This window comes from Nuphar pumila, chromosome 2, assembly GCF_984573655.1.
Source record: "Nuphar pumila chromosome 2, dmNupPumi1.hap1.1, whole genome shotgun sequence".
NCBI classification, from domain to species: domain Eukaryota; kingdom Viridiplantae; phylum Streptophyta; class Magnoliopsida; order Nymphaeales; family Nymphaeaceae; genus Nuphar; species Nuphar pumila.
The window spans coordinates 5,913,652-5,929,490 of NC_143250.1; the positions used below are offsets into that span (position 1 = coordinate 5,913,652).

Genomic DNA, 15,839 nt, shown 5'->3' on the forward strand with positions numbered 1-15,839 from the left:
TTAGCTGAAATCATAGGGCAATCCAAACAGTGTTATATTTGAAATTATTTTAGATAAATATGTATTCAAAGCAATTCCAGAACGCTTCAGGTACTGAGGGTGCGCCACAGTACCTTGGCGTGTGCCTCGCCTGTGAGGCGTACGCTTCAAGTACTGAGGCGTACGCCTCTCATAACACTGGTAGCCATCACCAATATTTTCCCAGGGACAATATTCTCACGCACCCTTTTTTTTTCTATGAAAAATTAGTAAGGAAAATAACATCAGTAGCGATCAGCAATATACAGCAAGGAAAAATATAAACAGCCCAAGAACAGGGCACAGCATTAAAAGGTGCGACTCTTTTCAGAATTAGGAGATGATAACTACTACACTCTAGGGATTGATGAGATTATGGAGAAGAATCGATTTCATCAACTACTCATTAGCGTTTGCGGAAGCCTTTTATGCAGAAAATGAGCAGACACACGCAGAAGATTCCCAATGGCATTGGAAATGCTACATTGCGTTTTCCATGTTTATTTTCCTTCTCGTGTATGCTTGATGGCTCCGGAAGCTGCTGATTGATTCCACAGGGTGTCTCCTCCTCACCGATTATTGTAGTGTCAATTCCATGCTCAATGTTTCTGGATGGTGACCCCACATCGTTCACAACAACAGCGGCATCATCGTGTGCATTAGCTTCCAATGACGATGGTGGAGCACTGTCCGTCTCATCAGATACTGTGTTGATTGATTCAAGGACAAAATCACAAGGGAAAATCAGCTCTTGCCATTGCCTGTGACCTTCTGGCGTGCGGTAATTGGGTGAAAACAGTCTTAGACGTATGTACCTTTCTTGATTCCCAACTCCGATGAGCAATGTCCACTCATCAGTATAAGAAGAGGGAAATTTGCGATAGATCTTCCTGTACGCCTGGGTCTTTTCAGAGTAACCACTTGTCAGTACTTGTTCCTCTTCTTCTTTATGCCATTCTTTAGGACGCGCCTCGAGTTTACTCTCTTCTTCTTCTTCTTCTTCTTCGTGGCATTCTTCAGGACGCACCTCAAGTTTGCTCTCTTCTTCTTCTTCTTCGTGGCATTCTTCAGGACGCTGCTCAAGTTTACTCTCTTCTTCTTCTTCTTCTTCTTCTTCTTCTTCTTCTTCTTCTTCTTCTTCTTCTTCTTCTTCAGGACTTTCCTCAATTTTACTCCCTTCCCCTTCGTTACTTTCCTCTGCAGATTCTTCACCTTCTTCGGGATATTCCTCACTGTCGCTCTCAATCTTATTTTGTAGGTCCACTTTCTCCTCTTCACCGTCAATATCCCCCACGATTAAATATCTTAAACTTTTCAACTCCCATAAAGGAAGTGGAGTTGTCAGCTTTGTACCATGGATGTCCAACTTCTCCAGCTTCTCAAGGGACACTATGGATCTGGGAAGCTCTTTAATGTGGGTGCGATCCAAACTGAGTTGTTTTAGGTTTACCAGATTCCCCAAAGAATGAGGCAATGCACTTATTTGCTTACAGCCCGATAAGATTAATGTCTCCAGTTCAGTCAACCCCACAATTGAATCAGGCAGGCATCTAAGTCTACTGCAACCTTCCATCTCCAATATCTTCAGGTTCAAAAGAGAGCCAATAGAATCAGGAAGCTCTTCTATGCTTGCCTTTGAAATGGTAATAGACACCAGACTTTTCATAATTCCGATGGAATTAGGCAACGCTCTTAATGATCTACAATTGTCGAATGTTAACCACTCAATTTGTGTCAAACTGCCAACTGACTGAGGTGTATTCTTGAGATCGCCGATAGGATCGGGTAGCACTCTCAATGACTCACAATCGACCAAGGATAGTCCATTAAGTTTGGTCAAGTTCCAAATTGAGTAAGGCAAGCTTCTTAGCCTGTGGCAGCCTGTCATACACAATCCCCATAACTTGTTCAAGTTCCCAATTGAATCCGGCAAGCTTCTTAGCCTATAACAACCAGACAGAGATAGTTCCTCTAAATTGTGAAGGGACCCAATAGAAAGGGGCAGCTCTCTAATTCTTGTTCCACTAAGATCCAATTCACGTAACTTGTTCAAGTTCCCAATAGAAAGAGGCAGCTCTCTAATTTTTGTTCCACGAAGATTCAACTCAGGTAACTTGTTCAAGTTCCCAATTGAATCCGGCAAGCTTCTTAGCCTAACACAACCCCACAGACACAGGTTCTCTATATTGTGAAGGGCACCAATAGAAAGGGGCAGCTCTATAATTTTTGTTCCACGAAGTTTCAACTCACGTAACTTGTTCAAGTTCCCAATTGAATCCGGCAAGCTTCTTAGCCTCTTACAAGCAAACACAGATAGTTCTTCTAAATTGTGAAGGGACCCAATAGAAAGGGGCAGCTCTCTAATTTTTGTTCCATCAAGATACAATTCACGTAACTTGTTCAAGTTCCCAATTGAATCCGGCAAGCTTCTTAGCCTATCACAACTAGACAGAAACAACCTCTCTAAATTGTAAAGGGACCCAATAGAAAGAGGCAGCTCTCTAATTTTTGCTCCACGAAGATTCAACTCAGGTAACTTGTTCAAGTTCCCAATTGAATCCGGCAAGCTTCTTAGCCTATCACAATCACACAAAGATAGTTTCTCTAAATTGTGAAGGGACCCAATAGAAAGGGGCAGCTCTCTAAGTTTTGTGCAACAAAGATCCAACTCACGTAACTTGTTCAAGTTCCCAATTGAATCCGGCAAGCTTCTTAGCCTATCACAACCAGACAGAGATAGTTCCTCTAAATTGTGAAGGGACCCAATAGAAAGGGGCAGCTCTCTAAATGTTGTTCTACTAAGATCCAACTCACGTAACTTCTTCATATTGCAAATTGAATCTGGCAGATGCGTGAGAGCCTCACAGTCAGATAAGTCAAAGATAATCAACTCCGTAAGACAACCAATGGATTCGTCAAGTGAGCCCAATTTGTGACATGCGCAGAGTAAGAGTTTTTGTAAATTTGGTAAACTATCAAAATTAGGAGATTTCTGAAGTTCAAAGCAATGCTCAAGCTTAAGAACTCTTAAATCCTGGAAGACCTGCCAGCCAAAATGCAAAACCGCTGATATTGTTTAAGGAAGCAATCACAATTAGAAAGTGGAAAGAAAAAAGGAATATAAACATTAATTAAAATACTAACCTTATTTCCACACTCATCCCACAGTCCCACCATTCTACTAAATGATAAGTCCAGATACCTAATCCGCTTGAGGTCGAACTCCTCTGGTAGTGATCCCAATGGGCACCTATGCCATTCTAACCATCTCAAACTTTTGGGCATTTTGCTGAAATCGCCTTCAAAATTGACACCGTTGATACCAAGCAATCTCAAACTGGTCATTTTGGTGAAAGCTTCAGTGCTCAGACTTAAATCAAGAGGAGCACCAATAAGGAGGGCTTCAATATTTTGTGACCCCTGGATATGCCCAACATGTACACTGTCAAGTTGTGAAATAGAGAACGACAATGAGGCTAAGGTTTTGCATGATCCCATATATGACCGCAAATTAGAAAATATGACAAAAACATAGCAAAATTATTTTGTTTCTTTTCAGTTTTGCCCTTAATTTGTCATACCTCCTGCCTTTTTTTAGGCCATAATAACTTGTCCCCTAATTTTTCTGCTGACAAAGTACATTAATCAGATTTGTCATATTTTTAAATTTGTGGTCAATCAGATTTGTCATAGCTCCATCTACGTCTTTGTCGATACAAATAAATATTAGTAAATAAATTGTACCATTAATTAGTTATTACCTTACGATCATTCAATACATCCCATGCATCATCGTCATCCCATATCCTGCTATGGTTTGCTATGTTTCTCCCCATATCTCGCAATTGATCATGCATCACCAATGTATTATAAACTTCATCAATCTTCAAGAGAGATTTATGCAAGAATACTTGAATTGTTAGGTTCGAGGCGAACCCACACGCTTTGAGTACATCGGTCACATATTCTCTTTCCTCACCAATAAACAAGCATGCGATGTCGAGAAATATTGTCTTCTGCTGTTGATCAAGCCCATCGTAGCTTATTTTCAACCTTTCTTGAATACTAGTGTGAGGAACACGCTTCAACTTTTCCAACATTTCTTCCCATTGTCCTTCCTCTGTCATGTCAAACAACTCTGAACCCAATACTTCCAGTGCTAAAGGAAGTCCACCTGTGACTTTTACTACTTTTCTGGAGATCTTCATAAATGGATCGAGAGGTTGGCTTCTCCCGAAAGCATGCCAACTAAAGAGCTCAAGTGATTCTTTTTTATCCATTTTTTCAGGCCTATAAATCTCATGATCCTTCTTCAAATGATGCACATTTAGTACGTGCTCATCCCTCGTTGTTATTATGACCCGACTTCCTTTCCCAAACCAGTCTCGTTCACCAGCCAATTTATTAAGTTGATCTATTTTATCAACATCATCAAGAATAATGAGGACTTTTTTGCAACCGCATCTCTGCCTTATTATGCTCGCACCTTCATCCACATCATCTATTGCTGGGTCATCGATTTTTGCAATCCGAGAAACGAGTTGTTTTTGCAACTTGACCAGCCCATTGTGTTGTCCTGCTGCATCCCTGATATTTGAAATAAAGCATACAGCATCGGACCTATCAGAGATTGTATTATAGATGACTTTGGCTAGTGTTGATTTCCCGATACCCCCCATACCACAAATGCCTATCATTCTAACATCTTCAGTTTCGATGTCCAACAATTCCATCATCTTGTCTACCCGACGCTCCATTCCAACAGGGTGCTTGGTGAGATCAAATGTATTGCGTTTGTCCTCAAGCAAAACCTTCTTGACGATTATTTGGATCAATTCTGCCTCTTTTCTGCATGTTTTAATCGTTAGAGCAACACCAATAAGAGAAGAGATGCAATAAGAAAATGTCTTGTAAACATTTTTCAGATGTAAGTTCATCGAAGAATGATGAGGAGCCCCCACCGAGAACCAGGTCACTGGGCGAGGTAAACCTCAGACCAGTTAATGTCTTAAAAGATACCAGCATATCAAGTGGGAGTCGAACCTAAGATGAAGGGCTCATCATCTTCTCCCCAAGCTCACTCCCACTCGGGCGACTGGCGAATGTTGGCATTTGATAACGCATTCAGTTGAAAAAAGGATTCACGAAGGAGTACGGATCCCATCATATTTGACATAGGATGGGATCCGTCCTACATTCAATCCTACCCATCCAACCAACAGCTAGGATTATCGGTCCACATTCTCACCAGGATGTGGATTAATCTCACATCTCTTTGATTGGCAGGATGTAATTAGATCTCTCTCTATATTGTTGGAAAAAAGGATCAGGTTTTTCCAAAGGTTGTCATGTCCAATTCAACAAGGAAATAATAAAAGCTATCAATTTCGAGCCCAGATGCAAATTAGAATTAAAACTGGTAAAGGATGCAAAAGGGTCATAACATATGACCCCAACTCTCACCATCAGATATGTAACAAAACTGAAGGGTGCAAAGTTGTCACGGACTGAATTGGGCTCATTCTTGGACCTAGGTTATTAGATCAGATCTACTACTTTAGCTGGGTGTTGGAAATAGGAGCTGAAGTTGTTAACATCCTCATGAGGATGCAGTTGAAAACGGGGCATCTCCACTCTCAACACCGTTGTCATCTTCCAAAACAGGACCCCCAAACACCTGTAGGAGTTGGTGTACCATCATCTCCAGCTCCCAAACATCTACTCCCACCAAGTAGGGATGCGAGGAATCCATTGATTGGACCCATTAGTTTGCAAGGTACTTGATCCAATCACTTGATCTGGTCTCCCTAACATATACCTGAATCAAAGATCATATTCAGAGCACAAATGGCTGCTAGTTAGCTACTAAACGCATTGAGGACGGACTGGGTAACCAAATATTTTCTGATTCAGTTTGGGGTTAGTGTACACATAATTTATCGTTTTCACATGAAAATCAATAGGTTTTGCCATCTTGAACTGATAAAGTACCGCAACGTCTCATATCATATAAAAATCTATAACTGTACTACGACACCAAGTTGACCCGATCAGGACGTGGTTTTGAACCCATTCACTCTTGAAAATGGCATCCAGTATGGGGTCAAGCATAACCCGACCAATCCCATATCTGATCCATTTCATTCCTAGACACAAGAAGCAACCTCTATTGTGGAGAGAGAGAGAGAGAGAGAGAGAGAGAGAGAGAGATGTACCCATTGTACTGGTCGTCAAGATCAAAGCCTTTGAGATTACCAACTTTCGTCAATGCCTCCTTCCATTCCCTCACTTTCTCCTCTTCGATATGCCGCCTTTCATAGTACTTGAATGCTTTTTCATAGGGGCCTTTTTGTCGGCGAACATCTGATGGATCAACGTGGTAAAAGACTGGGAAGATGATCTTGTTGCAGCGAACCATCATAGCCAACTCCATCAAGCACCATCTGGAGTCGGCGTAGCGCTTGGACAGGATAACTACGCATACAGCAGAGCGTTCGATTGCTCTCCAAAGGTTTTCGTCAATCCTTTTTCCACTCTCCAATTCCTCTTCATCCATGAAAGTATGAACCCCTTTCTGTTTCAGAGCTGTGAACAGGTGTCCAGTGAACCCTTTGCGGGTGTCCGAGCCTCTGAAGCTCAAGAAGACTTCGTACTCAACTGAAGAAGAAGATGAAGTATTGAAAGGAGATGACATGGTTCAAACTCTTTTAGGTCTTCTGCAAGAAATTATCTGAGAGTCTGAACCTGCTTTTCATCCAACGCAGGAGGAAGAAAGTGAAAAGCTTTCTTAAAAAAAAGGAAAAAAGTGTAGAAGGAAAGCACATGGGTGCTATCCCATCGTCCCAATTAAAATCATTAATTGTGAGCCGCCTCGATTGACTTTAACCATAAAGACAAATGCTATTCTCTCTCATTTTTGAGTCACACTTTGTCTTTTCTTTTGAATGTGAAACGTTGCTAACATTTCCTCTTTACCCAAAATTTACAACATCAAAAAAAAAAAAAAATCAGTTTGCCAGCATCTTCGACTCACTCAAAAAAGTTGAGCACAGTAAAAACACACTCTCACTCTCTCTCTCCAATATTACTTTTTAAAAATAATAGGGTTATCATTAGAGTTATCGACATACATACAAAGTGCTTGTGGGCAGCGGAACATGATACATGTGTTTTGGACGCGTCGTTAGAGGCTCAGTTTGGAGACTGGTTTATGCATTTATAAAAGTGGCAGTCTACGGTTTCTTTCTTTATTCTTTAGTGTAAATACAAAGGATGGAGGACCTCTCAATGCATAAACACCCACCCTAAGCTATAGTTTCCAAATGTCCAACACCAAGGTTGTTTGACCAAGTTTTTACCAATTACACTAACTCTCATTCCAACTACTAGTTTCCAAACAGAGCCGAGAAGGTCCACTTCATTGTGGCTCAATTACTGTCAAAAAATGTTACTGTGTAATGAGAAAAGTTGATCTGATTTCAACAGACATAAACATGGGTGTAAATGGGTTGGATTTAGTTCAGATGCAAGTATTATCAAGTTCGGCTAATCAATATCCTACCAGTTCTACTTGAGATGGAACACGGAGCTTGTGTACAGCCATCCTCCACTTGGGCCATCCAAGCATTCTTGGGTTGGTTCTTGAAACATGATCTGGGTGGTGGAAAAAAATCATATTATTTATACATGGAATATATATATATATATATCACTCAACAATACATATTTTATGTATATATTTTGCATTCATCCTTCTCTTTTTATATATATTTTATATATTCTTCTTTATGTTACACTTAAAATATATATTATACATAAAAAATAAAAATATGATATTTTATTTATACAAGCTCTCACTAGCCGAGCTGAACACCGTATGTTCAAGCTCGACTCATTTAAGCTAAAAAAACTGATCGTGGCTGAGCTCACCAAGCATGTGAACTGATAAAAAAACGAGTTTACCAGCCCTAGATCTAGGCCTCAAGGCTAATGCAGACCACATGAAGTGGCCTTCGAAACAGAGATGGCAAGAACTCAGTTTGGGGTTGCCCAAGTGGGGGATGGCATAGTGGTGTTGGGTCAATGCTGTCAGGCAAGCGGTTGAAATTTGAATCATCCCCTTCTGTAAGTCGATGCCCAGCATAGACTCTAGAGGCAACGGTCCTTGCCTCGGGATTTTACCTAAGGTGTGTGTGGGTGATATAGCTGCCACCGGGCTAGGGTTTAAGCATGCATCTAAAAAAAACAAGCAGGGTTTTAGAGTTTTGCACCCTAAGATTGATGGTGTGGTACACACGTAGAACAATTTCATGACAAGTTCCCTTTTTGGGGCTTGTGGACTTCTAGGAACGCGACTTTCATGTTTTTTATCTGAATTTCTCTCTGAAACTGTCCCTAACACGGATTGCCTTGATGTTGGCTTCCTAGAATGGTCGTGTGTTCATTCATTCTTTAACAGGATTGCTCTGCAGGTCTTACAGACTGTGATATCAAGATCTAGCCTATGTTTCCCTTCTTTCATGTGCAATGTCCCAAGTTGTAACACCTCTCAAGTCTGGGTTCATAGGTATTACTTTGCAAAGAAAAAAGTGCAAGCACAGAGAAAACATGACATAAAATTTTGTTCTAGATTAAAATATTCTCTTAACATTACCATGGTCACATCAGGTACATCATTCAACTCAAAAACAAGTATTTACATAAGGTTCAAAAAATAAAAACCGCAAAGCAAAAGTCTCTACATGATTCGCTGGCTGGCTGCAAATACCCGTGAATGAAAGCACGATTTGAGACAACCAATGACACATGACAGAATTTCATGAGATTGGCTAACTGTAGGCCCCGTACAATGACACATGATAGATTTTATCTTTTTAGATGGTTATCCTAATAAGTAGGTTGCTTTTATCAGAATTGAGAAATCTTCTTTAAGAAAATGAGAAATCCAGAGTTGGAATATGAGAAAATTTTCTAGTTTTTATTAAAATTTGCTGTTATTTCTAGGAAGGATGGTGGGTTTGAACCCCACCTCAGTCGCACCATACGGTATACATACACCGAAATAAGTTTGAAAACTGCCCAATGATCATGATATTCCCCTTGTGAAGGCAGGAGTTCCTTTCATTCCAAATGGCCCACCACAACTGGACGATTTAAAAAATAAGCAATGTCAAACGAAGAGTCATAAAAAATAACGGGATCGAAATGAAGCCAGCCTCGGTTGCCCTCCTATACACTGAATACAACCCTTCCATAGCAATGCTGAAAAGCAGTCTGCTTTTATTGGAATTTTGATATCATCAACAGTGGGGTCAAGATTGGGTGGCGGTGATGTAGGAAACGGACAAGTAGCATTATTGGAATTTTGATATCATCAATAGTGGGGTCAAAATTGGGTGACGGTGGTTGAGGAAATGGACAAGTAGCATTATTGGAATTTCGATATCATCAACAGTGGGGTCAAGATTGGGTGACGGTGGTTGAGGAAACGGACAAGTAGCATTATTGATCTCGAGTCCTCGTTTTTGGGCTCGAATCGCCTCCTCTAATTAGACTTTCGGTGTTAGCAATCCTTATTTTTTCATAAGATAGTGAAGCCAGGTTTAATGTCCTAATCACTGTTGCTAACCAACAACCAAACTAATGTAAAAGAGACATGGAAGCCAGATAGGTGACTTTTTATAATTTTTGGGTTGGAGGTGGGTAGAGGAAGCGCTGGGTCAAGGGAAAACACCCATCACCAACAACATATTGGCAAGTCCTTTGCTGGTAAAACCTTTGAGTACTGACTGAAAAGTACACTCAGCTTTAACCTGTGGCAATCAACACCTTCAGTGACTTTTGAGCCATGATGTCCCATTCAACTAGGTAACATGCACAAGTCACCCCTACCAAATGAATAGAGCGGGCATTCAAGCCAAATAGCCATTAAATAATTTTAGCTTATTGGAGTCATCAAAGTGCAAGGTGTTGGATTTATGAATCCATCAAAGACTAAAAAAGATCGTAATACATGTTCTCACTAAATCATTGAAACAAAAATAGAAACAAAACTTAATGCGGAAGCGTACCTGAATCTATAAGTGTTTCGACAAATCATTGATGGGTACTTGTATACGCGACCATTTTTCTTTCTCTAAACCTAATGAGAGAGGGACTGAATTCTTTTTTTTTTTATTATAAAGAGGCTGAAGAAAGAACCATTATATAAATTTGGGACCATAACCTAATGTGATTAAGAGTCTATCTTCAATTCAGCGTATTACATAATTCTAAATAGAGCAAGTCTCTTCACATAGTGTATCATACCATATGAGATATCATAGGGCCCAACCAAATTAGATCACATAAACCGAACTTGAACCTAAGACAGTTTATAATGTGTGGTTTCACGTATGTAGGCCCACACGATTTTCTAACAATCTCTCACTTGAGCCACATACGTAACCTTATAATCACACATTATAACCTTATGAGCTCAAAAAAATTGTCTTATCAATTGATATCTCTATCAATCTGATCCATTGATCATGTCAACATATAACCAAAGCAGTCTTCATTACAAGTAACAGAATTGGACCCATCAATGATCACGTATATTTACATAACCAAATGACATTGATCAAGTATGGATCTGAAGCATGAAAATTATATGCAATGTGATCAAACAAGCATATTTTCAACTGGTCCTACTTGAAAACTTTAGTGAGATCGTAGCATAATGAGTACAGAATAAAACTGAAACTTTAACTGTATACCTAAGTGGTAAAATGAACTTTACTATATCATAGAACGTCCAAATACAAACTCACACTAAACCAGCATATTATAAAATGATAAAACACTCATTCGAGTAGTATGCTCGTGAAAGACCTTGGGTGACAAACCTTTAGTAAGTGAATCTGCAATCATGGAGTTTGTGCCAATATATTCTATCGATATCTAACAATTCTGCACTCCTTCTTTAACAACAAAGAATGTAATGTCAATATTCTTTGACTTTGAAGAACTTTTGTTGTTATTATAATACAACAATATTGAATTATTGTCACAAAATAACTTTAGTTGTCTTTAAACAGTATCCAAAATTTATAACCCTGTCACAAAATTACGTATTCATATCCCATGATTGGATGTCTCATAACAAACTACAAATTATGCTGACATGGTGGAAGAAGCAATGAGTGTCTGCTTGGCACTCCTCTAAAAAATAGCTCTCCCGGCCAACAAAAAAATATAGCCTGACGTGGATCTGCGACTATCTTGGCATCTCGCAAAATCAGAATCAAAATACCCAATGATCTCCAACTTATTTGACTTCTTGTATGTGAGCATGTAACATTTTGTTCTCTACAAATACCTTAAAACCCATTTGAATGCTTTTCAATTATCTATACCTAGGTTACTAAGATATTTGTTTAACATCCCAACAATATACGTTGAATTCGAACATGAGCATACATAAGACTCCACACACCAGATGCATAGAAAATTTGTTCCATAACCTTAATTTCATACTAGTGTTTGGGGCATTGAGCGAGACTAAATTTATCTCCCTTAGCAACAGAAGTATCCCCCTAGTTTGTAATCCTTCATGCCATATCTTTTCAGGATCCTTTCGATATAGCTCTTTGGTGATAATCCAAGAATACCTTGACAATAGTCTTGATGTATTTGGATTTCTAATACAAAAGAGGCATCTTCAAGATCTTTCATTTCAAATTTTTTTGTCAGAAATCTCTTGGTTTCATGCAGTATGCATATATCATTACTCGCAAGCAATATCTTATCCACATACAAAACCAGAAAAATAAATTTACTCCCACTGAACTTATGGTATATGCATTCATCAACCACATTAATCTCAAAACCAAACGAAATGACAACTTGATAAAACTTATGATACCACTGACGGGAAACTTGCTTAAGTCCATAGATGTATTTTTTTAATTTAGAAACAATTTTCTTGCCATCATTTGAGACAAAATATTTTAGTTGGACCATGTATATTATCTCATCGATGTCCCCATTAAAGAATGAAGTCTTAACATCTATCTGTTGCAGCTCTAAACCATAATGAGTCACAAGTGCCATCATAATCCTAAAAGAGCCTTTTGAAGAAACTAAAAAAAAAAGACTCTATGTAATCAATGTCTTCCCTTTGAGTAAACCATTTTGCAACAAGACGAGTCTTATATCTTTTCACATTACCCTTTGAATCCTTTTTAGTTTTAAATATCCATTTGCAACTGATGGGTTTCACACCTTCAGGTAATGGGATAAGATCTCACACGTCATTGTCTCCCAAGGATTTGATCACCTATTGCATTGCTTCAATTCACTTTTGAGAGTTAAAACTTTGTGTACCTTGATGAAAGTTAATTGAATCATCTTCTCTTAGGCTAGTATCACCCTCATGTTCTTCTAGAAATATAATATAATCATTTGAAATTGTTATCTTCTCTCTCTAGTGAATTTTCTTAATGGCACTGGTTCTTGAGGTTGTTGAGTTTGAACTCTAGGAATAAAAGCTTTATTTTGGACACGGAGATCTAAAGCATTGCCTTGATCCGAACTTGTGGGAACAATGTCATGAATGAAAATCTGATCATTGTCATCCATAACTGTAGAAAGATAAATAGACTCATCTTTAAAAGTAGTGTCTTTTACTTTATCACTCTCCCCAAACTCAGCACCCTCAAAGAAACAAGTGTTTTCCATTTTGAAAAATGACTTATTCACAGTGTCATAAAACTTATAGCATCTCGATTTTTTAGAATATCCAACAAAATAGCAAATAATTGTTCTTTAATCCAGTTTTTTTGCATATGGCCTGTAGGGCTTAGCCTCAGCTGGACATCCCCAAATATGAAAATGTTGCATATTAAGCTTTCAGTCTGTCTCCAATTCATATGGGGTCTTGATTACTGCTTTAGAAGGTACCATGTTCAAAACATAAGTTAGAGCCTTCAAAGCTTCTCCCTAGAGGGACTTAGGTAAAGTAGAATGAGAAATCATACTTCTTACCATATTCTTAAGAGTCTTGTTCAGTCTCTCAGCAACACCATTCATTCTATAAGTGCCTGACATGGTATATTAAGGGATGATACCACATTCCTCTAAGAATTTAGCAAAGGGCCCTAGACGTTGTTCACCTGATTCATCATATCTATCATAGTACACACCACCACAGTCAGATCTAACTGCCTTAATTCTTTTGCCAAGTTGATTTTCAACTTCAACCTTGAATTATTTGAACACATCCAAGGATTGAGACCTTTCATGAATTAAATATTGGTACTTATAACGAGAATAGTCATCTATGAACGTAATAAAATATTGTTGACCATTTCAAGAAGCCGTAGAGAAGGACCCACAAATATCTGTATGGATTAATTCTAAAACTTTTGTTCTCCTTTTGATACCTAATTTTCTTAGGTTTGTTCGTTTCCCTTTTATACACTCAACACAAACCTGAAGGTCACTAAAATCAAGAGAATCAAGAATCTCACTCGACATAAGCCTTTCATTTCTTAATTTTTGTTTTGTATCACGAGAACTTAAATTCAAAGTTTCGTTTAATGAAATAATAGTATCAAGCAAATAAAGGTTATCATTCATAGATAAATAATTGATCCCAATAAGATTTGAATGAAGAAATAATTTAAATTGATTATTTTTAAATAAACAAGAATAATCGTATTTGTTCAAAAAAAATAGAAACCAAATTTTGCCTAAAAGATGACAATAAATGTTTCTTTCAAATCTAAGTAATTTTCAGTCTTTAATAGCAACCTAAATGTTCCTATTGCTTCAACTTCAACGGTTTTGTCATCAAATATATAAATGAATCTTTCAGCATCAATTGGTGATCGTTAACTTATGCAACTCTGCATAAATTTTTGTGGGCCCACCCTTGGCAGAACTTGCGATGGCGAGGATGGCAAAAATTTTCTCTACTTCTCACGAGCATGCCTACCCAACCGCGCTACCAGTCCGCCACGAGAATTATCGCAAAGAGAATCAAACGTCGAGCTCCATGCATTATAAATAGTGAGCGGCAAATCTCCAGGATAGTAAGCATTGATGGTAGAGCCAAATTTTTTGGGGCCCACCCCTAGAAAAACTTACAACGGTTGGGATATGCCATCAAATGCTGGCGATGAGGCTAACATAGCTGGAGCAATAGACGGAAAAGAAAGCCCAAAGTGCTGCGGCCGGACCGGGACCCAGATAGACCCAATCTTGACAACATTGAGAGAGAGAGAGATGTACCAACTGTACTGGTCGTCATGATAAAAGCCTTTGAGATGACCAACTTCCTTCATTGCCTCCTTCCATTCCCTCACTTTCTCCGCTTCAATATACTTCTTATTGTCAGAGTTTAGACAACAACGACTTTCATAGTCACGGAATGCTTCTTCATAGGGGCCTTTTTGTCAGCGAACATCTGAAGGATCAACGTGGCATTAACCCCAACACTAGACTCATCAATCAAAATAATATCATCAGCAAACAACATACACCACGGCACATTTTCTTGAATTGATCTTGTAAGCTCATCCATCACTATAGCAAATAGGAAAGGGCTTAAAGCAGATCCTTCATGTAACCCAACCGTTATAGGAAAATTTGTTGTTACCCCTCCACAAGTGCGGATATTGGTTACTAGTCTTTCATACATACTTGAGAGAAACACCTTACTTCATCATTGTCCACCAGAGAACGTCCCTAGGTACCCTATCGTATGCCTTCTCCAAATTAAGAAAAACCATATGCAAATCTTTGTTCCTCTCTCTATATCTCTAATAAGTTTTCTAAGAAGATGTATAACTTTCATAGTTGATCTTCCAGGCATAAAACCAAATTGATTCTCTGATATCATGACAACCTTCCTCAACCTATACTCAACCACCCTCTCCCAAAGTTTCATAGTATGACTCATGAGTTTTATACCACGATAGTTTGTGCAATCTTGTATATCACCTTTATTCTTATATAAAGGCACCAAAGTACTTTTCCTTTACTCATTAGGCATCTTATTTGTCCGTCAAATCTTGTTAAATAGATTTGTCAACCATTCTAAACTTTTTTCCAAGCATTTTCAAGCCTCGATAGGTATACCATCTGGGCCAACTACCCTTCTCGATTTCATTTTCTTTAAAGCCTCTGCAATTTCTTTCTTTTGAATCTTGCGCATGAAATTACGATTTATCTTATGAAAAGGAGGAGAAGCCTCCAAGATCCTGAGCATGACTTTCATTAAATAGCTTATCAAAATAATCTTTCCATCTCTCCTTAATCTCCTCATCTTTAATTAAAATCCTTTGTGTTTCATCTTTGATGCATCTAACCATACCCAGATCTCTCGATTTCCTATCTCTCATCTTTACAAGGCTATAAATATCCTTCTCGCCCTCTTTGATATCCAACTTATCATAAACCTCCTTATATACCTTATCCCTTGCGTTTCGAACTACTTTTTTAGCTTCCTTCTTTGTTATCATATACTTCTCAAAATTCTCATTATCATGACTCTTACTTAGATTTCTATAACACTCTCTTTTAACCTTAATAGCTAATTTGACATCCCCAATCCACCATGATGTATCCTTACCTAACAGTGCACCGCCATTAGACTCACCCAATACCTCCTTAGCCACCTTTCTCATGCCACCAGATAACTTATTTCACATTAATTCCGAATCCTCCTCGAGAAACCAATCAACTTCCTTAACTACCTGCTCTACAAATATTCCTTGTTTAGTTCCTTTCAGTGCTCACTACTTAATTCTAGAATCTATCATATGTCTATCTCTTTT

General features: G+C 38.5%; 1 protein-coding gene across 1 annotated transcript in view; it reads right to left on the minus strand.

The window, feature by feature from the left end:
• Positions 1-222: 222 nt before the first annotated feature.
• LOC149844589 (uncharacterized) overlaps positions 223-15,839 on the minus strand; it is a 33,303-nt gene continuing 17,686 nt past the window's right edge. The window contains exons 12-15 of the mRNA XM_089985518.1: positions 6,234-6,709; positions 3,780-4,866; positions 3,163-3,438; positions 223-3,061 (exon numbers count right to left, since the gene is read on the minus strand). Coding sequence (XP_089841644.1) covers positions 425-3,061; positions 3,163-3,438; positions 3,780-4,866; positions 6,234-6,709 — 4,476 coding nt within the window. The 3' untranslated portion in view covers positions 223-424. The remainder of the gene's footprint in view (positions 3,062-3,162; positions 3,439-3,779; positions 4,867-6,233; positions 6,710-15,839) is intronic.